This window comes from Aythya ferina (assembly GCF_964211825.1).
Source record: "Aythya ferina genome assembly, chromosome: 3".
Classification (NCBI taxonomy): domain Eukaryota; kingdom Metazoa; phylum Chordata; class Aves; order Anseriformes; family Anatidae; genus Aythya; species Aythya ferina.
Window position 1 is genome coordinate 116,619,810 of NC_140298.1, and position 24,437 is coordinate 116,644,246.

The 24,437-nt window shown below is 55.9% G+C and overlaps 1 protein-coding gene and 1 long non-coding RNA gene across 14 annotated transcripts; both read left to right on the forward strand.

Moving 5' to 3' along the window:
• Positions 1-600: 600 nt before the first annotated feature.
• Positions 601-16,376, forward strand: DEFB108B (defensin beta 108B). 13 transcript variants are annotated; one of them, XM_084512381.1, is made up of 7 exons: positions 601-742; positions 1,803-2,041; positions 2,211-2,301; positions 2,614-2,725; positions 5,344-5,434; positions 5,748-5,859; positions 6,390-6,545. In XM_084512381.1, the coding sequence occupies exons 1-5, from the start codon at positions 604-606 to the stop codon at positions 5,378-5,380; spliced, it is 618 nt and encodes a 205-aa protein (XP_084368507.1). In that variant the 5' UTR covers positions 601-603; the 3' UTR covers positions 5,381-5,434; positions 5,748-5,859; positions 6,390-6,545. The 13 variants fall into 13 exon arrangements, 2 of the variants coding, with proteins under 2 accessions (XP_084368507.1, XP_084368508.1); XM_084512382.1 differs by having other exon boundaries at positions 601-2,041; positions 2,214-2,301; XR_014690684.1 differs by lacking the exons at positions 5,344-5,434; positions 5,748-5,859 and adding an exon at positions 3,246-3,381 and having other exon boundaries at positions 601-2,041; positions 6,526-6,545.
• A 4,719-nt stretch (positions 16,377-21,095) lies between these two features.
• LOC311433346 lies at positions 21,096-22,536 on the forward strand. Its single transcript, XR_014690694.1, has 4 exons — positions 21,096-21,175; positions 21,345-21,435; positions 21,745-21,853; positions 22,380-22,536. It is a non-coding gene; the product is annotated as an uncharacterized lncRNA (long non-coding RNA).
• The last annotated feature ends 1,901 nt before the right edge of the window (positions 22,537-24,437 follow it).

Sequence of the window (24,437 nt, forward strand, 5' to 3'; positions counted from 1 at the left end):
ATGGTGGCGAGCGTCTCCCATCCAAATTCCAGGAACATCGCCCCATTTCCTTCTGCCTGGGACTTCAGGGCAGGAGACAGATGTGGTGGGCAAACGTTGGACACGCAGGGAGCAGGACTGTGCTGAGACGCTCTCTTCCTGCTCCCTGTAGGGCTGTCCTTTCCTCGAGGATCCCCCCAGGACTGTGAGCGCCGCGGGGGCTTCTGCTCCCACAGGTCGTGTCCTCCAGGGATCGGTCGCATTGGCCTCTGCTCCAAGGAGGACTTCTGCTGCCGGAGGTGAGGTCAGGGCTGCCCGTTGGTAGTTGGGGTTAGAGGTGATGCTGATGGAGAAAGGGGAGGATACACAGCCCAAGGGCATGGGTTCCCAAGCCTGGGAGATGCTGCTGGGGCTGCAGAGACCTGGTGTCCTCCAGCACTTCCCACCAGCACAACCTGGCCACCACCCACGGAGACTGCGGGGGCCCTTCCCTTGCTGCCGCCAGCCCTAGGATCACCGTTCAGCAATAACCCCAAAGGCAGACGGGCATTTCCCTTGAGAAATCCCCACAGAGTTGGGATTCTCACTGCCAGGCTTTTCCTCCTGCAGGCGATGGTATCCCTGATGGCCCTTGGGGCTCCCCACGCTCATCTCCACGCGGCACTTCGAAGCCACCTTGTGCCTTCGCAGCGCACCGGAGGCACCGATGACCCTCGACAGCCAGACCATGGCCCCACGAGCACTTCTCTGTCCCCAATAAAAGGTGGTAGTCTGTAATCCCACTGCTGAGGAGTCTGTGTGTCCCGGGGAGCGGTGTGCTGCTGTGTCTCTTTTCTCCATCTCATTCCTCCCTGGGGGCACAACACCACTGCATCGGAGCTGCTCACCCCCAGGGCATCTGAAGCCCCAAAAAGAATGAGTGGGGGGAAAAGGATAGCGGGGGACCTGCCCTTCTTCCTCGTGGCTGTTTTGCGTTGTTCTTGTGAAGCTGCTTCAAGGGACACGCCACTCTGGGGGCTGAGGTGGCCTTGGGTCCGTCCCCGGCTGTGGAGCCTGGATTTGTGCCACCAAGGAGATGCTGTGGGGGGATGGGGGAAATCATCCTGCCCCAGAGGAAATAAGGACTGGTGGCCAGGCCAGGGGGCCACTCAGGAGTTTAGGGCCAGGCTGTGGGGCAGCACGGTGGGCAAGCCTTGGGGCAGACCCATAGGGTTCATCTCAAGGGGGGCATGGGGGTGGCAACTGAACTGCCTTGGGGCTGTCCCTGTGGGAGCTGGTGGGGCAGAGGATAACCCTGTCCTGGGCCAGGGAGCAGGGCAGGGCAAGACGAGGCTGGGACCCAATCTCGAGACCCTTCATCTCTTCAGGATGAAAGTCCCAAAGCATTTGTACATCAGAGCACTGGGACAGCCCTCTTGGAACATGGAACTCAGCTCCATGGGAGAGCTGTGGACTCACCCATTGCTGTTCCTCTACTCACAACCTGTTAATCACAGCAGCCATCAGACAGATAGAGTCCTATTTGTCATACCCTGGCCTGGCAAACACAAAACTGTTCCTGTAAGGTTAACAATAGAGAAAAGAAAAATAAAATGCATGATTCAGTATGTCACTCACAAGTTGATTACTAAATAAAGTGAGAGGAGAGGGAGAAAAAAAGATTTTATCCTTCTAAGGGATGCTTTGCTACTGGGATCTCCCCCAGCCCATCTGCTGTGCCCATGGTGGGTGGTTCCTGCCCAGGCAGTGCAGGCTGCGTGCCTGCTGTGCCCCCGGGTGTCACAAGCTGTGTTGCGTGAGGATAACGGTGACGATTGCAACAGCCCCAGCAGGCACCTCAGCAGCCAGGAGGGACGAGGAGCAACCCCACCATGCCCGTGGGTCACTGGCTGATTGGCCAAGGGCAGAGGCGGCAGCAGGAGGAAGCCCAGCTCCCACCCACCAGCAGCGGGATAAAACCCTCACGTTTAGGGCAAAGCAGCACTCTCTGGCCGCAGGGGCACGTGGACACGAGGGATTCCTCTTGGCTCTCTTTGTGCCTGAGCACCAGGACCTGCATCAGGTAGGTGCACACCTCAGAACTCTTCTGAAGAAAAATGCTGAGAAAATATCTTTTTCTTGAAGGCGCAAGTAGCCACTACTGGGGTTCCCCAAAGTTGTGCCCAGGCTGCTGCAGCACCACCTGGGGCTGACCCCCAGGTCCTCGTCACCTTGGTTTGTCTTCTCTGCAGCAGCCCCGTGAAGACCTGCTCCGGGCATCAGCCATGAAGATCCTGTTCCTGCTCCTCTCCTTCTTCCTCCTCTTTCTCCAGGGTGATGCAGGTGAGAGGGGAAGGAGGGAGATGGGCTGAGGTGTGGACAGGTCGTCCTTCAGAGGGACCTTTTGTCCTGTGCAGGGATGGGAGAGAGCCCAAGAGGGATGTTGGCTTGGTGCAGTGGCTGACACACAAAGTGGTTTTGTTTTGAACCCCCCCACAGTTTCCCAAAGCCTCCTTGTCTCGAGCCTTTCCATGTGACTTTCAAAGATCTCTAAGCAGGCTGACTCCAGAACCTTTCTGGGAAGCTGTGCCAGTGCTCTGACCCCTGTTGCAATCACCTTTACAATGGCTTGCCGTGCATGTCTTTCTATTGCAGCTGGAAATTCTTGGCTCTGCGTAAGAAGAGGGGGAACTTGTCGTTTTGGGAGGTGCCAGTTCGCTGAAAGACATATTGGGAGATGCTCATCTTTCCAACCGTGCTGCAGCAGGTAAGGTCCATGGTTGACAAAACGGATTCCTCCTTTGTCCTTTGAAATAATTGTTACAGAACCCTTCCTATGCTACACATAAGCATCAGCATGTGCAGAATGTACTGTACAGGAGAAGCCAGGAAATGAAGGGGATTGTGGGTTTGGATGTGTGGGTGCAGCCCTGTGTGGGGCTGAAGGACCCTAAGCTTAGCCAGCACCGCCCCATTCTGCTCAGCCCCACAAGGCTTGCCCAGCCTTTGCAGAGGACTCTCCCATGCTGGTAAAGGGTTATGGTTCCCCATGGAGATGGTGAAGGACACGGTCCTCTTCTTGATGCTTCTGCAAAGACTCGGAGTCAGGGCAACCAGCACTAAGGAGGGCACAGTTCGAAGCCATCAGCAGTAAGGCCATGAGTTCGCCTCTGGGCATTTGACTCTTTTGAATCTCAAGACTTGTTTGTCCTTGGAGTGGAGGTGGGAAAGAGACAAAAGTGAGAGGTTTCAAGCAGGTGCCATGCTTGACTGCTTTCCCTGTACAGGACATGGGGTTGATGCCCTGAATGCTGTGAGCAGGATGTCCCCCTCGCTTCTCGCTCCTGGAAACAGCTCCTGATGTCCTGTTCCATGCACCTGTGTTGATTTGCCCAGAGGCTGCTTTTCCCTGCTCAAATAAAGGCATGCAGTTTGGCATTGCAACTGGTGGGAAGCGTGAGCGTGTCCTTGTGCCAGAGGGTGCCCAGGGCTGCTGTTCCCCACAAGCGCCGTGGCGAAGCCAGGGCTAGCAGTCCCTGCAGGGCCAGGCTGTTTGCTGCGGGTGAGGAAGGTGCTGTGTATCCCGGGCAGCCATGGGCGCCAGCACAAAGGTAGAAAGACATCCACAAGGAACAATGAGTCCAAATCCTGGCTCCATAGAGCAGCACCCAAAACCAATCCCAATGTATGAGAGCATTGTAGAAACGGTTCTTCAACTCCAGCACCTTGGTGCCCGACCACTGCCCTGGGGAGCCTGTTCCAGTGCCCGACCACCTCTGGGTGCAGAACCTTTCCCTCACCCCCAGCCTGACCCTGCCCTGTCCCAGCTCCATGCCGTCCCCTCGGGTCCTGTCGCTGTCCCCAGAGAGCAGAGCTCAGCGCCTGCCCCTCCGCTCCCCTCCTGAGGGAGCTGCAGGCCGCCATGAGGCCTCCCCTCAGCCTGCTCTGCTCTGGGCTGAACAAACCAAGGCACCTCAGCTTCCCCTCACACGCCTTCCCCTCCATACCCTTCACCACCTTCATGGCCCTCGTTTGGACACTCTCCAATAGGTTTGTGCCCTTCTGACCCTGATACACCCCAAACCGCCCCCAGTTCTGGAGGTGAAACAGCCACAGGCAGAGCAGAGCAGGACAATCCCTTCCCTCGACCGGCTGCCATGCCGGGCCTCATGTACCCCAAGTTATTTGGAGCACAAGTCCTGTGAGGAGTGGCTGACGGCACTGGGGGTGTTTGGTCTGGAGAAGAGGAGGCTCAGGGCAGACCTTATTGCTGTCTGCACCTGGCTGAAAGGGACGTGTGGGGAGCTGGGGGTCGGCCTCTTTTCACAGGGAACTAGTGATAGCACCAGAGGGAATGGCCTCAAGTTGTGCCAGGGGAGGTTCATGTTGGAAATGAGGAGACATTTCTGCTGAGAAAGAGCAGTCAGGCATTGGGACGGGTTGCCCAGGGAGGTGGTGGAGTCACTGTCCCTGGGGGTGTTCAAGGAGAGCTTGGACGTGCTGCTTGAGGACATGGTTCAGTAGTGATAATGGTGGTAAGGGGATGGTTGGACCAGGTGATCTTGGAGGGCTTTTCCAACCTTAATGATTCTGTCATTCTATAGTTTAATGGTGGATTTGGCAGTGCTCATTTCTGGGTTGGACTTGATGATCTCAGAGGTCTTTTCCAACCCAAATGATTCAACGATTCCCTGTTATGATGGAGGCACAACCAGTATCGCTCATTAGCTCAGCTCTGGCCACCAGCAGGTCCCTTTTGGAGTCGGCTGGAGCTGGCTCTTGGCTGACATGGGGCAGCTCTGGGAATTGTCTCTCAGAGCCCAGTCCTACATCCCCATCCTTCCAAGTCCTTGCCACAGGACACCAACATGTCATATCACCAAGAATATGCGAAGACGCCTGAGGGAAGCCTTCTGTGCTGTGCCCCTGCATGTCACAAGCTGTGTTGCGTGAGGATAACGGTGACGATTGCAACAGCCCCAGCAGGCACCTCAGCAGCCAGGAGGGACGAGGAGCAACCCCACCATGCCCGTGGGTCACTGGCTGATTGGCCAAGGGCAGAGGCGGCAGCAGGAGGAAGCCCAGCTCCCACCCACCAGCAGCGGGATAAAACCCTCACGTTTAGGGCAAAGCAGCACTCTCTGGCCGCAGGGACACGTGGACACGAGGGATTCCTCTTGGCTCTCATTGTGCCTGAGCACCAGGACCTGCATCAGGTAGGTGCACACCTCAGAACTCTTCTGAAGAGAAGGGCCCAGGAAACATCTTTTTCCTGTAGCTGGATGTAGTTCCTCTTTGTTTTCCCCAGAGTTGTGCCCAGGCTCCTGCAGGACCACCTGGGGTTGTCCCCCAGGTCCTTGTCGCCTTGGTTTGTCTTCTCTGCAGCAGCCCTGTGAAGACCTGCTCCGGGCACCAGCCATGAAGATCCTGTTCCTGCTCCTCCCCTTCTTCCTCCTCTTTCTCCAAGGCACTGCAGGTGAGAGGGGAAGGAGGGAGATGGGCTGAGGTGTGGACAGCAGCATCCTTCAGAGGGACCTTTTGTCCTGTGCAGGGATGGGAGAGAGCCCAAGGGGGATGTTGGCTTGGTGCAATGGCTGACACACAAAGTGGTTTTGTTATGACCCCCAGCACAGTGTCCCAAAGCCTCCTTGTCTCGAGCCTTTCCATGTGACTTTCAAAGATCTCTAAGCAGGCTGACTCCAGAACCTTTCTGGGAAGCTGTGCCAGTGCTCTGACCCCTGTTGCAATCATTTTTCTAATGGCTTGCCGTGCATGTCTTTCTATTGCAGCAGGAAATACTTTACGCTGTATAAGAAGAGGGGGAATTTGTCGTTTTGGGAACTGCCTCTTCCCTGAAAGACATATTGGGAGATGCTCATCTTTCCAACCGTGCTGCAGCAGGTAAGGTCCATGGCTGACGAAACGGATTCCTCCTTTGTCCTTTGAAATAACTGTTACAGAACTCTTCCTACTCTACACCTAACCATCAGCATGTGCAGAATGTACTGTGCAGGAGAAGCCAGGAAATGAAGGGGATTGTGGGTTTGGATGTGTGGGTGCAGCCCTGCGTGGGGCTGAAGGACCCTAAGCTTAACCAGCACCTCCCCATTCTGCTCAGCCCCACAAGGCTTGCCCAGCCTTTGCAGAGGACTCTTCCATGCTGGCAAAGGGTTAAGGTTGCCCCTTGGAGATGGTGAAGGACACGGTCCTGTTCCTGATGCTTCTGCAAAGACTCAGAGTCAGGGCTACCAGCACTAAGAAGGGCACAGTTCGAAGCCATCAGCAGTAAGGCCATGAGTTCGCCTCTGGGCATTTGACTCTTTTGAGTCTCAAGACTTGTTTGTCCTTGGAGAGGAGGTGGGAGAGAGTGGGAAAAAGACAAAAGGGAGAAGTTTCAAGGAGGTGATAAGCTTTCTGCTTTCTCTGTACAGGATGTTTGGTTGATGCCCTGAATGCTGTGAGCAGGATGTCCCCCTCGCTTCTCGCTCCTGGAAACAGCTCCTGACATCCTGTTCCATGGGCCTGCTGTGGTTTGGCCAGAGGCTGCTTTTCCCCGCTCAAATAAAGGCGTGCAGTTTGGCATTGCAGCTGGTGGGAAGCGTGAGCGTGTCCTTGTGCCAGAGGGTGGCCAGGGCTGCTGTTCCCCACAAGCGCAGTGGGGACGCCGGGGCTGGCAGTCCCTGCAGGGCCAGGCTGTTTGCTGCGGGTGAGGAAGGTGCTGTGTATCCCGGGCAGCCATGGGCGCCAGCACAAAGGTAGAAAGGCATCCACAAGGACCATTGAGTCCAAATCCTGGCTCCATAGAGCACCATCCAAAACCAATGCCTATGTCTAAGAGCATTGTACAAATGGGTCTTCAACTCCAGCACCTTGGTGCCCTGACCACTGCCCTGGGGAGCCTGTTTCAGTGCCTGACCACTTCTGGGTGCTGAACCTTTTCCTCAACCCAAGCCTGACCCTGTCCTGTCCCAGCTCCATGCCATCCCCTCGGGTCCTGTCGCTGTCCCCAGAGAGCAGAGCTCAGCGCCTGCCCCTCTGCTCCCCTCGTGAGGGAGCTGCAGGCCGCCATGAGGCCTCCCCTCAGCCTGCTCTGCTCTGGGCTGAACAAACCAAGGCACCTCAGCTTCCCCTCACACGCCTTCCCCTCCAGACCCTTCACCACCTTCATGGCCCTCATTTGGACACTCCCCAATAGGTTTGTGCCCTTCTGAGCCTGATACACCCCAAACCGCCCCCAGTTCTGGAGGTGAAACAGCCACAGGCAGAGCAGAGCAGGACAATCCCTTCCCTCGACCGGCTGCCGTGCCGGGCCTCATGTACCCCAAGTTATTTGGAGCACAAGTCCTGTGAGGAGTGGCTGAGGGCACTGGGGGTGTTTGGTCCTGAGAAGAGGAGGCTCAGGGCAGACCTTATTGCTGTCTGCACCTGGCTGAAAGGGACGTGTGGGGAGCTGGGGGTTGGCCTCTTTTCACAGGGAACCAGTGATAGGACCTGAGGGAATGGCCTCAAGTTGTGCCAGGGGAGGTTCATGTTGGAAATGAGGAGACATTTCTGCTGAGAAAGGGCAGTCAGGCGTTGGGACGGGTTGCCCAGGGAGGTGGTGGAGTCACCCTCCCTGGGGGTGTTCAAGGAGAGGTTGGACGAGGTGCCTGGGGACATGGTTCAGTGGTGATAATGGTGGTAATGGGATGGTTGGACCAGATGATCTTGGAGGGCTTTTCCAACCTTAATGATTCTGTCATTCTATAGTTTAATGGTGGATTTGGCAGTGCTCATTTCTGGGTTGGACTTGATGATATCCGAGGTCTTTTCCATCAGAGGTCTTTTCCAACCCAAATGATTCAACGATTCCCTGTCATGATGGAGGCACAACCAGTGTCGCTCATTAGCTCAGCTTTGGCCACCAGCAGGTCCCTTTTGCAGTCGGCTGGAGCTGGCTCTTGGCTGACATCGGGCAGCTGAGTGGCTCTTCTCTTCAGAGCCCAGCCCTGCATCCCCATCCTTCCAAGTCCTTGCCACAGGACACCAACATGTCATATCATCAAGAATATTTGAGGACGCCTGAGGGAAGCCTTCTGTGCTGTGCCCCCGGGTGTCACAAGCTGTGTTGCGTGAGGATAACGGTGACGATTGCAACAGCCCCAGCAGGCACCTCAGCAGCCAGGAGGGAGAAGGAGCAACCCCACCATGCCCGTGGGTCACTGGCTGATTGGCCAAGGGCAGAGGCGGCAGCAGGAGGAAGCCCAGCTCCCACCCACCAGCAGCGGGATAAAACCCTCACGTTTAGGGCAAAGCAGCACTCTCTGGCCGCAGGGACACGTGGACACGAGGGATTCCTCTTGGCTCTCATTGTGCCTGAGCACCAGGACCTGCATCAGGTAGGTGCACACCTCAGAACTCTTCTGAAGAAAAATGCTGAGAAAATATCTTTTTCTTGAAGGCGCAAGTAGCCACTACTGGGGTTCCCCAGAGTTGTGCCCAGGCTGCTGCAGCACCACCTGGGGCTGACCCCCAGGTCCTTGTCACCTTGGTTTGTCTTCTCTGCAGCAGCCCCGTGAAGACCTGCTCCGGGCATCAGCCATGAAGATCCTGTTCCTGCTCCTCTCCTTCTTCCTCCTCTTTCTCCAGGGTGATGCAGGTGAGAGGGGAAGGAGGTAGATGGGCTGAGGTGTGGACATGTCGTCCTTCAGATGGACCTTTTGTCCTGTGCAGGGATGGGTGAGACCCCAAGGACGATGTTGCCTTGGTGCAGTGGCTGACACACAAAGTGGTTTTGTTTTGAACCCCCCCACAGTTTCCCAAAGCCTCCTTGTCTCGAGCCTTTCCATGTGACTTTCAAAGATCTCTAAGCAGGCTGACTCCAGAACCTCTCTAGAAAGCTGTGCCAGTGCTCTGACCCCTGTTGCAATCACCTTTACAATGGCTTGCCATGCATGTCTTTCTATTGCAGCCAGATATTCTTGGCACTGCACAAGAAGAGGGGGAACTTGTCGTTTTGGGAGGTGCCAGTTCGGTGAAAGACATATTGGGAGATGCTCATCTGTCCAACCCTGCTGCGGCAGGTAAGGTCCATGGTTGACGGAACGGATTCCTCCTTTGTCCTTTGAAAGAATTGCTACAGAACCCTTCCTACTCTACACCTAACCACCAGCATGTGCAGAATGTACTGTACAGGAGAAGCCAGGAAATGAAGGGGATTGTGGGTTTGGATGTGTGGGTTCAGTCCTGCGTGGGGCTGAAGGACCCTAAGCTTAACCAGCACCTCCCCATTCTGCTCAGCCCCACAAGGCTTGCCCAGCCTTTGCAGAGGACTCTTCCATGCTGGTAAAGGGTTATGGTTCCCCATGGAGATGGTGAAGGACACGGTCCTCTTCTTGATGCTTCTGCAAAGACTCGGAGTCAGGGCAACCACCACTAAGGAGGGCACAGTTCGAAGCCATCAGCAGTAAGGCCATGAGTTCGCCTCTGGGCATTTGACTCTTTTGTGTCTCAAGACTCGTTTGTCTTTGGAGGGGAGGTGGGAAAGAGACAAAAGTGAGAGGTTTCAAGCAGGTGCCATGCTTGACTGCTTTCTCTGTACAGGACATGGGGTTGATGCCCTGAATGCTGTGAGCAGGATGTCCCCCTCGCTTCTCGCTCCTGGAAACAGCTCCTGACATCCTGTTCCATGGGCCTGCTGTGGTTTGGCCAGAGGCTGCTTTTCCCCGCTCAAATAAAGGCGTGCAGTTTGGCATTGCAGCTGGTGGGAAGCGTGAGCGTGTCCTTGTGCCAGAGGGTGCCCAGGGCTGCTGTTCCCCACAAGCGCAGTGGGGACGCCGGGGCTGGCAGTCCCTGCAGGGCCAGGCTGTTTGCTGCGGGTGAGGAAGGTGCTGTGTATCCCGGGCAGCCATGGGCGCCAGCACAAAGGTAGAAAGGCATCCACAAGGACCATTGAGTCCAAATCCTGGCTCCATAGAGCAGCACCCAAAACCAATCCCAATGTATGAGAGCATTGTACAAACGGTTCTTCAACTCCTGCACCTTGGTGCCCTGACCACTGCCCTGGGGAGCCTGTTCCAGTGCCCGACCACCTCTGGGTGCTGAACCTTTCCCTCAACCCAAGCCTGACCCTGCCCTGTCCCAGCTCCATGCCATCCCCTCGGGTCCTGTCGCTGTCCCCAGAGAGCAGAGCTCAGCGCCTGCCCCTCTGCTCCCCTCGTGAGGGAGCTGCAGGCCGCCATGAGGCCTCCCCTCGGCCTGCTCTGCTCTGGGCTGAACAAACCAAGGAACCTCAGCTGCTCCTCACACGCCTTCCCCTCCAGACTCCTTGCCACTTTCCTAGAACTCCTTTGGGCACTCCTCATTACATTTATGCCCTTCTGACACAGAGGAGCCCCAAACTGCCTCCAGTGCCCGAGGTGAGGCAGCAGCAGGCAGAGCAGAGCAGGACAATCCCTTCCCTCGACTGGCATGCAGTGCCAGGCCTCACGTTCCCTCATGGCATTTGCAAAACAGTTCCTGGTTGGAATGGCTGAGGGCACTGGGGGTGTTTGGTCTGGGGAAGAGTAAGCTCAGGGCAGACCTTATTGCTATCTGCAACTGCCTGAAAGGAAGGGGTGGGGAGCTGGGGGTCAGCCTCTTTTCACAAGGAACCAGTGATAGCACCAGAGGGAATGGCCTCAAGTTGTGCCAGGGGAGGTTCATGTTGGAAATGAGGAGACATTTCTGCTCAGAAAGGGCAGTCAGGCGTTGGGACAGGTTGCCCAGGGAGGTGGTGGAGTCACCCTCCCTGGGGGTGTTCAAGGAGAGCTTGGACGTGGTACTTAGGGACAGGGTTCAGTGGTGATAATGGTGGTAAGGGGATGGTTGGACCAGATGATCTTGGAAGGCTTTTCCAACCTTAATGATTCTGTCATTCTATAGTTTAATGGTGGATTTGGCAGTGCTCATTTCTGGGTTGGACTTGATGATATCCGAGGTCTTTTCCAACCCAAATGATTCAATGATTCCCTGTTATGACGGAGGCACAACCAGTGTCGCTCATTTCCTCAGCTTTGGCCACCAGCAGGTCCCTTTTGGAGTCGGCTGGAGCTGGCTCTTGACTGAATTGGGGCAGCTGCGGGGCTCTTCTCTCAGAGCCCAGCCCTGCATCCCCCCACTTCCAAGCCCTTGCCACAGGACACCAACATGTCATATCACCAACAATATGTGAGGACGCCTTAGGGAAGCGTTCTGTGCTTTGCCCCCGGGTGTCACAAGCTGTGTTGCGTGAGGATAACGGTGACGATTGCAACAGCCCCAGCAGGCACCTCAGCAGCCTGAGGTGGGAGAAGGAGCAACCCCACCATGCCCATGGGTCACTGGCTGATTGGCCAAGGGCAGAGGCGGCAGCAGGAGGAAGCCCAGCTCCCACCCACCAGCAGCGGGATAAAACCCTCACGTTTAGGGCAAAGCAGCACTCTCTGGCCGCAGGGGCACGTGGACAAGAGGGATTCCTCTTGGCTCTCATTGTGCCTGAGCACCAGGACCTTCATCAGGTAGGTGCACACCTCAGAACTCTTCTGAAGAAAAATGCTGAGAAAATATCTTTTTCCTGTAGCTGGATGTAGTTCCTATTTGGTTTCCCCAAAGTTGTGCCCAGGCTGCTGCAGCACCACCTGGGGCTCTCCCCCAGGTCCTTGTCACCTTGGTTTGTCTTCTCTGCAGCAGCCCCGTGAAGACCTGCTCTGGGCATCAGCCATGAAGATCCTGTTCCTGCTCTTCCCCTTCTTCCTTCTCTTTCTCCAGGGCGCTGCAGGTGAGAGGGGAAGGAGGGAGATGGGCTGAGGTGTGGACAGGTCGTCCTTCAGAGGGACCTTTTGTCCTGTGCAGGGATGGGAGAGAGCCCAAGGGGGATGTTGGCTTTATGGAATGGCTCGCACAGAAATTGTTTTGATACCCAGCACAGTGTCCCAAAGCCCCCTCTATTCGAGGCATGACCCCTATGAGGACTGGGTAAGGACTTTCCATCGGAGGTCCCTCAAGCTCATGGAGCAGCAGGGATTGGGCTGTGGGCTGTGATGAGTGCCCCACTTGCCAGATCCACTGGTCCAGGCAAAGCTGGACACGCAGCTGGGCAGCCAGCACGCCTCTCCCTTGGTCTTCTTGCTGGTCCTCCTCCCTCTCTGCTCTTGTGTGCACCTGTAGGGGTGTGAAAGAGCCCTTCTGGGTGAGACACCTTGTGTTGGAATACCTACATACGCCAAGCTTAAAGATGATGAGCCCAGATGCTGGCCTGGAGTGCATGGAGAGTGTCAGTGCACACACTCTGCAAGCACTCACAACTCACCCAAATCATCACCTCAACTGTTTTTGTGTCTGTGATTCTCCCTGGCTCCAGGAAGCCACCAAGCATGCAGACGAAGAGGGGGAATCTGTACCTTTGGGAGATGCCGCTTCCCCACGAGACCTGTTGGGAGATGTTCAACTCTAGCTCCCTGCTGCAGGAGGTAAGGTCTGGGTTCCTGGCTGAGGAAAGGAATTCCTCCTTTTTCCATTGAAATGGTTGTTACAGAACTCTTTCTAGTCAATACCTGGTAAAAACTCTGCTGCATTTATGCTCTGTGGGAGAGTCCCAGGAAGGGAGGGAAGAGTCCTCATATATTTTAAACTATCTTTTTGGGGGTTGAAAAAGTTCCAGCTCCCAAGACCGATGTGTCATTCTTTTGCACCATGCATTTAGCTTTCATAACAGAGGAGGTGGGAGCAACTGGGAGCACGCGAGAAGGAAACTGCAAACCAGTGTCATGCTTTCTGCTTCCTTCTTACAGTACATGGGGTTGATGCCCTGAATGCTGTGAGCAGGATGTCCCCCTCGCCTCTTGCTCCTGGAAACGGCTCCTGATGTCCTGTTCCCATTCCCATCCCCACAGTCTCCCCGTGCAGTGCCTGTGAGAGTCACAGCACTGCTCCTGCTGGCTGCAAGGGCATCCGTGTGCTGGAGACATCCTGCCCCAGGCCTGCTGTGGTTTGGCCAGAGGCTGCTTTTCCCCGCTCAAATAAAGGTGTGCAGTTTGGCATTGCAGCTGGTGGGAAGTGTGAGCGTGTCCTTGTGCCAGAAGGTGCCCAGGGCTGCTGTTCCCCACCAGCGCAGTGGGGACGCCGGGGCTGGCAGTCCCTGCGGGGCCAGGCTGTTTGCTGGGGGTGAGGAACAGGAGGGCGAGCGGGAGCCCTGAGCTGGTGCTGCTGGGCACAGAAGTTGCTTGTCCCGGGCAGTCATGGGTGACAGCAGTGCTGGCTATGTGCAGAGGGCTGTGCCTTGTTGAGCATGGCCAGGGCTGCCCACCCAACCTGTTCTGGTGGCCCCGTGTTCCTCCTTATCCTGCCACAGCATCCTGGAGCCCTGCCTGCTAGGGGCTGTGCTGGGAGCTGGGCTGTGCTCTCCCAGTGCTGTGAGTTAGAGCTCTTCTGACACTGTAGAAATGAGAAAGAAAATGATGAATATTGACCATGATCACAGAATCACAGAATCCCTGAATATCCTGAGTAAAAAGGGACCAACAAGGACCATTGAGTCCAAATCCTGGCTACACAGAGCAACACCCAAAACCAATCCCAATGTATGAGAGCATTGTCCCAAGACTTCTTGGACTCTATTAGGCTTGGCAACCGCAGGATCCTGTGCCAGTGTCGAAACACCTCTGGGTGCAGAACCTTTTCCTCTACCCCAGCCTGACCCTGCCCTGTCCCAGCTCCATGCCATCCCCTCGGGTCCTGTTGCTGTCCCCAGAGAGCAGAGCTCAGCGCCTGCCCCTCCGCTCCCCTCCTGAGGGAGCTGCAGGCCGCCATGAGGCCTCCCCTCGGCCTGCTCTGCTCTGGGCTGAACAAACCAAGGCACCTCAGCTGCTCCTCAAACGCCTTCCCCTCCAGACCCTTCACCACCTTCATAGCCCTCCTTTGGGCACTCTCCAATAGATTTATGCCCTTCTGACACAGAGGAGCCCCAAACAGCCCCCAGTGCCCAAGGTGGGGTGGCAGCAGGCAGAGCAGAGCAGGACAATCTCTTCCCTCGACTGGCTGCAGTGCCGGGCCTCATGTTCCCTCATGGCATTTGCAACAAAAGTCCTGTGAAGAGCGGCCGAGGGCATAGGGCTGTTTGGTCTGGGGAAGAGGAGGCTCAGGGCAGACCTTATTGCTGTCTGCAACTGCCTGAAAGGAAGGGGTGGGGAGCTGGGGTCGGCCTCTTCTCACAGGTAACCAGAGATAGGACCAGAGGGAATGGCCTCAAGTTGTGCCAGGGGAGGTTCAGGTTGGAAATGAGGAGACATTTCTGCTCAGAAAGAGCAGTCAGGCGTTGGGACGGGTTGCACAGGGTGGTGGCGGAGTCACCGTCCCTGGGGGTGTTCAAGGAGAGGTTGGATGTGGTGCTTAGGGACATGGTTCAGTGAGTGACATTGGTGGTTGGGGACATGGTTGGACCAGATGATCTTGGAGGGGTTTTCCAACCTAAATGATTCAACAATTCCATGTCATAACGGAGGCACAACCAGTGTCACTCATTACCTCAGCTCTGGCTACCAGCAGGTCCCTTTTGGAATCGGCTGGAGCCGGCTCTTGGCTGACATGGGGCAGCTCTGGGAATCGTCTCTCAGAGCCCAGTCCTGCATCCCCATCCTCCCCAGCCCTTGCCACAGGATCTGAAGACATCGTATCACCAGGAATATCAGAGAACGCCTGAGGGAAGCCCTCTTCTCCTTGCAAGGTGCCCGTGCTGCCATTGCCCTCCGGACACCGCAGGCTGCATGCCTGCTGTGCCCCCGGGTGTCACAAGCTGTGTTGCGTGAGGATAACGGTGACGATTGCAACAGCCCCAGCAGGCACCTCAGCAGCCAGGAGGGAGAAGGAGCAACCCCACCATGCCCATGGGTCACTGGCTGATTGGCCAAGGGCAGAGGCGGCAGCAGGAGGAAGCCCAGCTCCCACCCACCAGCAGTGGGATAAAACCCTCATGTTTAGGGCAAAGAAGCACTTTCTGGCCACAGGGGCACGTGGACACGAGGGATTCCTCTTGGCTCTCTTTGTGCCTGAGCACCAGGACCTGCATCAGGTAGGTGCACACCTCAGAACTCTTCTGAAGAAAAATGCTGAGAAAACATCTTTTTCCTGTAGCTGGATGTAGTTCCTCTTTGGTTTCCCCAAAGTTGTGCCCAGGCTGCTGCAGCACCACCTGGGCTTCTCCCTCAGGTCCTTGTCACCTTGGTTTGTCTTCTCTGCTGCAGCCCTGTGAAGACCTGCTCCGGGCACCAGCCATGAAGATCCTGTTCCTGCTCTTCCCCTTCTTCCTCCTCTTTCTCCAGGGCACTGCAGGTGAGAGGGGAAGGAGGGAGATGGGCTGAGGTGTGGACAGGTCGTCCTTCAGAGGGACCTTTTGTCCTGTGCAGGGATGGGAGAGAGCCCAAGGGGGATGTTGGCTTGGTGCAATGGCGGGCACACAAAGTGGTTTTGTTATGACCCCCAGCACAGTGTCCCAAAGCCTCCTTGTCTCGAGCCTTTCCATGTGACTTTTGAAGATCTCTAAGCAGGCTGACTCCAGAACCTGTCTGGGAAGCTGTGCCAGTGCTCTGACCCCTGTTGCAATCATCTTTACAATGGCTTACCATGCATGTCTGTCTATTGGAACAGGAAATTCTCTCATCTGCAGAACAAGAGGGGGAATTTGTCGTTTTAGAAGGTGCCAGTTCGGTGAAAGACATATTGGGAGATGCTCATCTTTCCAAGCCTGCTGCAGCAGGTAAGGTCCATGGTTGACGGAACGGATTCCTCCTTCGTCCTTTGAAATAACTGTTACAGAACCCTTCCTACTCTACACATAACCATCAGCATGTGCAGAATGTACTGTGCAGGAGAAGCCAGGAAACGAAGGGGATTGTGGGTTTGGATGTGTGGGTTCAGTCCTGTGTGGGGCTGAAGGACCCTAAGCTTAGCCAGCACCGCCCCATTCTGCTCAGCCCCACAAGGCTTGCCCAGCCTTTGCAGAGGACTCTCCCATGCTGGCAAAGGGTTAAGGTTGCCCCTTGGGGATGGTGAAGGACACGGTCCTGTTCTTGATGCTTCTGCAAAGACTCAGAGTCAGGGCTACCAGCACTAAGGAGGGCACAGTTCGAAGCCATCAGCAGTAAGGCCATGAGTTTGCCTCTGGGCATTTGACTCTTGAGTCTCAAGACTCGTTTGTCCTTGGAGGGGAGGTGGGAAAAAGACACAAGGGAGAAGTTTCAAGGAGGTGATAAGCTTTCTGCTTTCTCTGTACAGGATATTTGGTTGATGCCCTGAATGCTGTGAGCAGGATGTCTCCCTCGCTTCTTGCTCCTGGAAACAGCTCCTGACATCCTGTTCCATGGGCCTGCTGTGGTTTGGCCAGAGGCTGCTTTTCCCTGCTCAAATAAAGGCGTGCAGTTTGGCATTGCAGCTGGTGGGAAGCGTGAGCGTGTCCTTGTGCCAGAGGGTGCCCAGGGCTGCTGTTCCCCACCAGCGCCGTGGGGACGCCGGGGCTGGCAGTCCCTGTGGGTCCAGGCTGTTTGCTGCGGGTGAGGAAGGGGAGGGAGAGCGGGAGCCCTGTGCTGGTGCTGCTGGGCATTGGTGTCCCTTGTACCAGGCAGCCATGGGTGACAGCACAAAGGTAGAAAGGCACCTGCAAGGACCATTGAGTCCAAATACTGGCTACACAGAGCAACACCCAAAACCAATCCCGATGTCTGAGAGCATTGTCCCAGGACAATGGACTCTATTCTTGGACTCTATTAGGCTTGGCAACCGCGGGATCCTGTGCCAGTGTCGAACCAACTCTGGGTGCAGATCCTTTCCCTCACCCCCTGCCTGACCCTGCCCTGTCCCAGCTCCATGCCGTTCCTTCAGGTCCTGTCGCTGTCCCCAGAGAGCAGAGCTCAGCGCCTGCCCCTCTGCTCCCCTCCTGAGGGAGCTGCAGGCCGCCATGAGGCCTCCCCTCGGCCTGCTCTGCTCTGGGCTGAACAAACCAAGGCACCTCAGCTGCTCCTCAAACGCCTTCCCCTCCAGACCCTTCACCACCTTCATGGCCCTCGTTTGGACACTCTCCAATAGGTTTGTGCCCTTCTGACCCTGATACATCCCAAACTGCCGCCAGTGCTCGAGATGTAACAGCCACAGAAAGAGTAGCGCAGGACAATCCCTTCCCTTGACCGACTGCAGTGCTTTGCCTCATGTACCCCAAGTTATTTGGAACACAAGTCCTGTGAGGAGTGGCTGAGGGCACTGGGGGTGTTTGGTCTGGGGAAGAGGAGGCTCAGGGGAGACCTTATTGCTCTCTGCAACTGCCTGAAAGGAAGGGGTGGGGAGCTGGGGGTTGGCCTCTTCTCACAGGTAACCAGAGATAGGACCAGAGGGAATGGCCACCAGCAGGTCCCTTTTGCAGTCGGCTGGAGCCGGCTCCTGGCTGATATGGGGCAGCTGAGTGGCTCTTCTCTCAGAGCCCAGCCCTGCATCCTCCTCCTTCCAAATACTTACCACAGAATCCTACGACGTCCTCTTTACCAAGAATATGCGAGGACGCCTGAGGGAAGCCTTCTGTGCTGTGCCCCCGGGTGTCACAAGCTGTGTTGCGTGAGGATAACGGTGACGATTGCAACAGCCCCAGCAGGCACCTCAGCAGCCAGGAAGGACGAGGAGCAACCTCACCATGCCCATGGGTCACTGGCTGATTGGCCAAGGGCAGAGGCGGCAGCAGGAGGAAGCCCAGCTCCCACCCACCAGCAGCGGGATAAAACCCTCACGTTTAGGGCAAAGCAGCACTCTCTGGCCGCAGGGGCACGTGGACACGAGGGATTCCTCTTGGCTCTCATTGTGCTTGAGCACCAGGACCTGCATCAGGTAGGTGCACACCTCAGAACTCTTCCAAAGAAAAAGACTGAAAAAATATTTTTTTCTTGTAGGCGCAGGTAGCCCCTAATGGGGTTCCCCAGAGTTGTGCCCAGGCTGCTGCAGCACCACCTGGGCTTCTCCCTCAGGTCCTTGTCACCTTGGTTTGTCTTCTCTGCAGCAGCCCCGTGAAGACCTGCTCTGGGCATCAGCCATGAAGATCCTGTTCCTGCTCTTCCCCTTCTTCCTTCTCTTTCTCCAGGGCACTGCAGGTGAGAGGGGAAGGAGGGAGATGGGCTGAGGTGTAGACCTGTGTCAATGTGGTCTTCCATGTCCGGGGGAGCAATGCCTTTTGTTGGAGTGATGCGAAGGTTAGCAGGGACTGATGAAAAGAAGCCTTCTGAGTGTCTCTGCAAGAGGACATGGAAGTGGGGTGCAGAAAGATCTGAGGAAGAAAGGCCTGGCTTATTGTGTGGTCAGGAAGGGGTTTGGGTGCAGGTTGCAAGCCTGTGTCCATCTGCTCCTCTGATCTTGTCACTGCAAGAGCTCTCACCAGCACGGCTGAGCTTGGCACAGGCGCGTCTTTCAGAGGGATCTTCTGGCCTTTGGGAGAAAGCCCAAGGGGGATGTTGGCTTGGTGGAATGGCTGGTCCTGAAGGTGGTTTCATATTTGATCACAGCACAGTGTCCCAAAGCCTCCTTGTCTCGAGCCTCTCTGTGTGCCTTTTGATGTTCTCTAAGCCTGTTGACTCCAGAACCACTCTTGACAAGCCATCCCAGTGCTTTGAACTTTCTTGCAATTATCTGTAGAATGGCTTCTCTTTGCATGTCTTTCTATTGCAACAGGAAATGATATCCGATGCAGAATAGAAGGGGGACGTTGTCGTTATGGGGGCTGCCAGTTCGCTGAAAAACAGATTGGGAAATGTTTTCGTATCGTACCCTGTTGCAGCAGGTAAAGTCCATGGTTGACAAAACAAATTCCTGCTTTGTCCTTTGAAATAACTCTTACAGAACTCTTCCTACTCTACACCTAACCATCAGCATGTGCAGAATGTACTGTACAGGAGAAGCTAGGAAAGGAAGGGGATCGTGGGTTTGGATGTGTGGGTGCAGCCCTGTGTGGGGCTGAAGGACCATAAGCTTAGCCAGCACCTCCCCATTCTGCTCAGCCCCAGAAGGCTTGCCCAGCCTTTGCAGAGGACTCTCCCATGCTGGCAAAGGGTTAAGGTTGCCCCTTGGAGATGGTGAAGGACACGGTCCTGTTCTTGATGCTTCTGCAAAGACTCGGAGTCAGGGCAACCAGCACTAAGGAGGGCACAGTTCGAAGCCATCAGCAGTAAGGCCATGAGTTCGCCTCTGGGCATTTGACTCCTGAGTCTCAAGACTTGTTTGTCCTTGGAGAGTAGGTGGGAGAGAGTGGGAGAGGGACAAAAGGGAGAAGTTTCAAGCAGGTGATAAGCTTTCTGTTTTCTCTGTACAGGATATTTGGTTGATGCCCTGAATGCTGTGAGCAGGATGTCTCCCTTGCTTCTCCCTCCTGGAAACAGCTCCTGATGTCCTGTTCCATGGGCCTGCTGTGGTTTGGCCAGAGGCTGCTTTTCCCTGCTCGAATAAAGGCGTGCAGTTTGGCATTGCAGCTGGTGGGAAGCGTGAGCATGTCCTTGTGCCAGAGGGTGCCCAGGGCTGCTGTTCCCCACCAGCGCCGTGGGGACGCCGGGGCTGGCAGTCCCTGTGGGGCCAGGCTGTTTGCTGCGGGTTTGGATGGTGCTTTGTTTCCTGGGCAGCCATGGTCGCCAGCACAAAGGTAGAAAGGCATCCACAAGGACCATTGAGTCCAAATACTGGCTCCATAGAGCAACACCCAAAACCAATCCCAATGTATGACAGCATTGTCCCAAGACTTCTTGGACTCTATTAGGCTTGGCAACCGTGGGATCCTGTGCCAGTGTCGAACCACCTCTGGGTGCAGAACCTTTCTCTCACCCCCAGCCTGACCCTGCCCTGTCCCAGCTCCATGCCGTCCCCTCGGGTCCTGTCGCTGTCCCCAGAGAGCAGAGCTCAGCACCTGTCCCTCCGCTCCCCTCGTGAGGGAGCTGCAGGCTGCCATGAGGCCTCCCCTCGGCCTGCTCTGCTCTGGGCTGAACAAACCAAGGAACCTCAGCTGATCCTCACACGCCTTCCCCTCCAGACCCTTTGCCACGTTCATAGCACTCCTTTGGGCACTCTCGATTAGATTTATGCCCTTAACACACAGAGGATCCACAAAATGTCTCCAGTGCCCGAGGTGAGGCAGCAGCAGGAAGAGCAGAGCAGGACAATCCCTTCCCTCAACTGGCATGCAGTGCCGGGCCTCATGTTCCCTCATGGCATTTGCAAAACAGTTCCTGGTTGGAACGGCTGAGGGCACTGGGGGTATTTGGTCTGGGGAAGAGTAAGCACAGGGCAGACCTTATTGCTCTGTGAAACTGCCTGAAAGGAAGGTGCAGGGAGCTGGGGTTCGGCCTTTTCTCACAGGTAACCAGTGATAGCACCAGAGGGAATGGCCTCAAGTTGTGCCAGGGGAGGTTCAGGTTGGAAATGAGGAGACATTTCTGCTCAGAAAGAGCAGTCAGGCGTTGGGACGGGTTGCCCAGGGAGGTGGTGGATTCACCGTCCCTGGGGGTGTTCAAGAAGAGCTTGGACGTGGTGCTTGGGGACAGGGTTCAGTGAGTGACATTGGTGGTACAGGATGGATGGACCAGGTGATCTTGAAGGTCTTTTCCAAGCCAAATGATTCAATGATTCCCTGTTAGGATGGAGGCACAACCAGTGTTGCTCGTTACCTCAGCTCTGGCCACCAGCAGGTCCCTTTTGGAGTCGGCTGGAGCTGGCTCTTGGGTGATGCGGGGCAGCTCTGGGAATCATCTCTCAGAGCCCAGCCGTTGCATCCCCATCCTTCCAAGCCCTTGCCACAGGATCTGAAGACGTCGTATCACCGGGAATATCAGAGGACACCTGAGGGAAGCCCTCTTCTCCTTGCAGGGTGCCCATGCTGCTATTGCCCTCCAGACACGGCACGCTGCATGCCTGCTGTGCCCCCGGGTGTCACAAGCTGTGTTGCGTGAGGATAACGGTGATGATTGCAACAGCCCCAGCAGGCACCTCAGCAGCCAGGAGGGAGAAGGAGCAACCCCACCATGCCCATGGGTCACTGGCTGATTGGCCAAGGGCAGAGGCGGCAGCAGGAGGAAGCCCAGCTCCCACCCACCAGCAGCGGGATAAAACCCTCACGTTTAGGGCAAAACAGCACTCTCTGGCCGCAGGGGCACGTGGACACGAGGGATTCCTCTTGGCTCTCATTGTGCCTGAGCACCAGGACCTGCATCAGGTAGGTGCAAACCTCAGAACTCTTCTGAAGGAAAACACTGAGAAAATATTTTTTTCCTGTAGTTGGATGTTGTTCCTCTTCAGTCTCCCTAAAGTTGTGCCCAGGCTTTTGCAGCACCACCTGGGGCACTCCCCCAGGTCCTTGTCACCTTGGTTTGTCTTCTCTGCAGCAGTCTCGTGAAGACCTGCTCTGGGCATCAGCCATGAAGATCCTGTTCCTGCTCTTCCCCTTCTTCCTCCTCTTTCTCCAAGGCACTGCAGGTGAGAGGGGAAGGAGGGAGATGGGCTGAGGTGTGGACAGGTTGTCCTTCAGAGGGACCTTTTGTCCTGTGCAGGGATGGGAGAGAGCCCAAGGGGGATGTTGGCTTTATGGAATGGCTCGCACAGAAATTGTTTTGATACCCAGCACAGTGTCCCAAAGTCACCTTGTTTGAAGACTCTGCATGTGACTTTCAAAGATCTCTAAGCAGGCTGATTCCAGAACCTGTCTGGGAAGCTGTGCCAGTTCTCTGACCTGTGCTGCAATCATCTTTACAATGGCTTACCGTGCATGTCTTTCTATTGGAAAAGGAAATTCTGTCCTCTGCAGAATAAGAGGGGGAAGGTGTCATGTGGGGAGCTGCCACTTCCCTGAAAGACATATTGGGAGATGTTCGGGTTTCCAAGCCTGCTGCATCAGGTAAGGTACCAGCTGAGGAAAGGGATTCCTCCTTCGTCCACTCAAAAGATTGTTACAGAACTCTTCCTAGGCCACACCTAACCATCAGCATCTGCCTAACGTAATGTGCAGGAGAGGCCCAGAAAGGATGGGCATTGTGGGTTTGGATGTGTGGGTGCAGCCCTGTGTGGGGCTGAAGGACCCTAAGCTTAGCCAGCACCGCCCCATTCTGCTCAGCCCCACAAGGCTTGCCCAGCCTTTGCAGAGTACTCTTCCATGCTGGCAAAGGGTTAAGGTTGCCCCTTGGACATGGTGAAGGACACAGTCCTGTTCTTGATGCTTCTGCAAAGACTCAGAGTCAGGGCTACCAGCACTAAGGAGGGCACAGTTCGAAGCCATCAGCAGTAAGGCCATGAGTTCGCCTCTGGGCATTTGACTCCCAAGTCTCAAGACTCATCTGTCCTTGGAGGGGAGGTGAGAGAGAGTGGGAGAGAGACAAAAGGCAGAAGTTTCAAGCTGGTGCCATCCTTCTGCTTTCTCTGTACAGGACATGGGGTTGATGCCCTGAATGCTGTGAGCAGGATGTCCCCCTCGCTTCTCGCTCCTGGAAACAGCTCCTGACGTCCTGTTCCATGGGCCTGCTGTGGTTTGGCCAGAGGCTGCTTTTCCCTGCTCAAATAAAGGCGTGCAGTTTGGCATTGCAACTGGTGGGAAGCGTGAGCGTGTCCTTGTGCCAGAGGGTGCCCAGGGCTGCTGTTCCCCACAAGCGCCATGGGGACGCCAGGACTGGCAGTCCCTGTGGGGCCAGGCTGTTTGCTGCGGGTGAGGAAGGTGCTGTGTATCCCGGGCAGCCATGGGCGCCAGCACAAAGGTAGAAAGGCATCCACAAGGACCACTGAGTCCAAATCCTGGCTCCATAGAGCAGCACCCAAAACGAATCCCTATGTCTGAGAGCATTGTACAAACGGTTCTTCAACTACAGCAGCTTGGAGCTGTGACCACTGCCCTGGGGAGCCTGTTCCAGCATCCGATCACCTATGGGTGCAGAAACTTTCTCTCACCCCCAGCCTCACCCTGCTCTGTCCCAGCTCCATGCCGTCCCCTCGGGTCCTGTCGCTGTCACCAGAGAGCAGAGCTCAGCGCCTGCCCCTCTGCTCCCCTCCTGAGGGAGCTGCAGTCTGCCATGAGGCCTCCCCTCGGCCTGCTCTGCTGTGGGCTGAACAAACCAAGGCACCTCAGCTGCTCCTCACACGCCTTCCCCTCCAGACCCTTCACCACCTTCATAGCCCTCCTTTGGACACTCTCCAATAGGTTTGTGCCCTTCTGAGCCTGATACACCCCAAACTGCCCCCAGTGCTATAGAGGTAACAGCCACAGGCAGAGCAGCGCAGGACAATCCCTTCCCTCGACCGGCTGCCGTGCCGGGCCTCATGTACCCCAAGTTATTTGGAGCACAAGTCCTGTGAGGAGTGGCCGAGGGCACTGGGGGTGTTTCCTCTCAAGAAGGGGAGGCTCAGGGCAGACCTTATTGCTCTCTGAACTGCCTGAAAGGAAGGGGTGGGGAGCTGGGGGTCGGCCTCTTCTCACAGGTAACCAGAGATAGGACCAGAGGGAATGGCCTCAACTTGTGCCAGGGGAGGTTCACGTTGGAAATGAGGAGACATTTCTGCTCAGAAAGAGCAGTCAGGTGTTGGGACGGGTTGCCCAGGGAGGTGGTGGAGTCACTGTCCCTGGGGGTGTTCAAGCAAAGGTTTGATGTTTTGCTTGGGGACATGGTTCAGTGGTGATGATGGTGGTAGGGGGATAGTTGGACCAGATGATCTTGGAGGGCTTTTCCAACCTTAATGATTCTGTCATTCTATGGTTTAATGGTGGATTTGGCAGTGCTCATTTCTGGGTTGGACTTGATGTTATCAGAGGTCTTTTCCAACCCAAATGATTCAATGATTCCATGCCATGACAGAGTCACAACCAGTGTCGCTCATTTCCTCAGCTCTGGCCACCAGCAGGTCCCTTTTGGAGTCAGCTGGAGCTGGCTCTTGGCCGACATGGGGCAGCTGAGGGGCTCTTCTCTCAGAGCCCAGCCCTGCATCCCCCCACTTCCAAGCCCTTGCCACAGGACACCAACATGTCATATCACCAAGAATATGTGAGGACGCCTGAGGGAAGCCTTCTGTGCTGTGCCCCTGCATGTCACAAGCTGTGTTGCGTGAGGATAACGGTGATGATTGCAACAGCCCCAGCAGGCACCTCAGCAGCCAGGAGGGATGAGGAGCAACCCCACCATGCCCATGGGTCACTGGCTGATTGGCCAAGGGCAGAGGCGGCAGCAGGAGGAAGGCAAGCTCCCACCCACCAGCAGCGGGATAAAACCCTCACGTGTAGGGCAAAGCAGCACTCTCTGGCCGCATGGGCACGTGGACACGAGGGATTCCCCTTGGCTCTCATTGTGCCTGAGCCCCAAGACCTGCATCAGGTAGGTGCACACCTCAGAACTCTTCTGAAGAAAAACAGTGAGAAAACATCTTTTTCCTGTAGCTGGATGTAGTTCCTATTTGGTTTCCCCAGAGTTGTGCCCAGGCTGCTGCAGCACCACCTGGGCTTC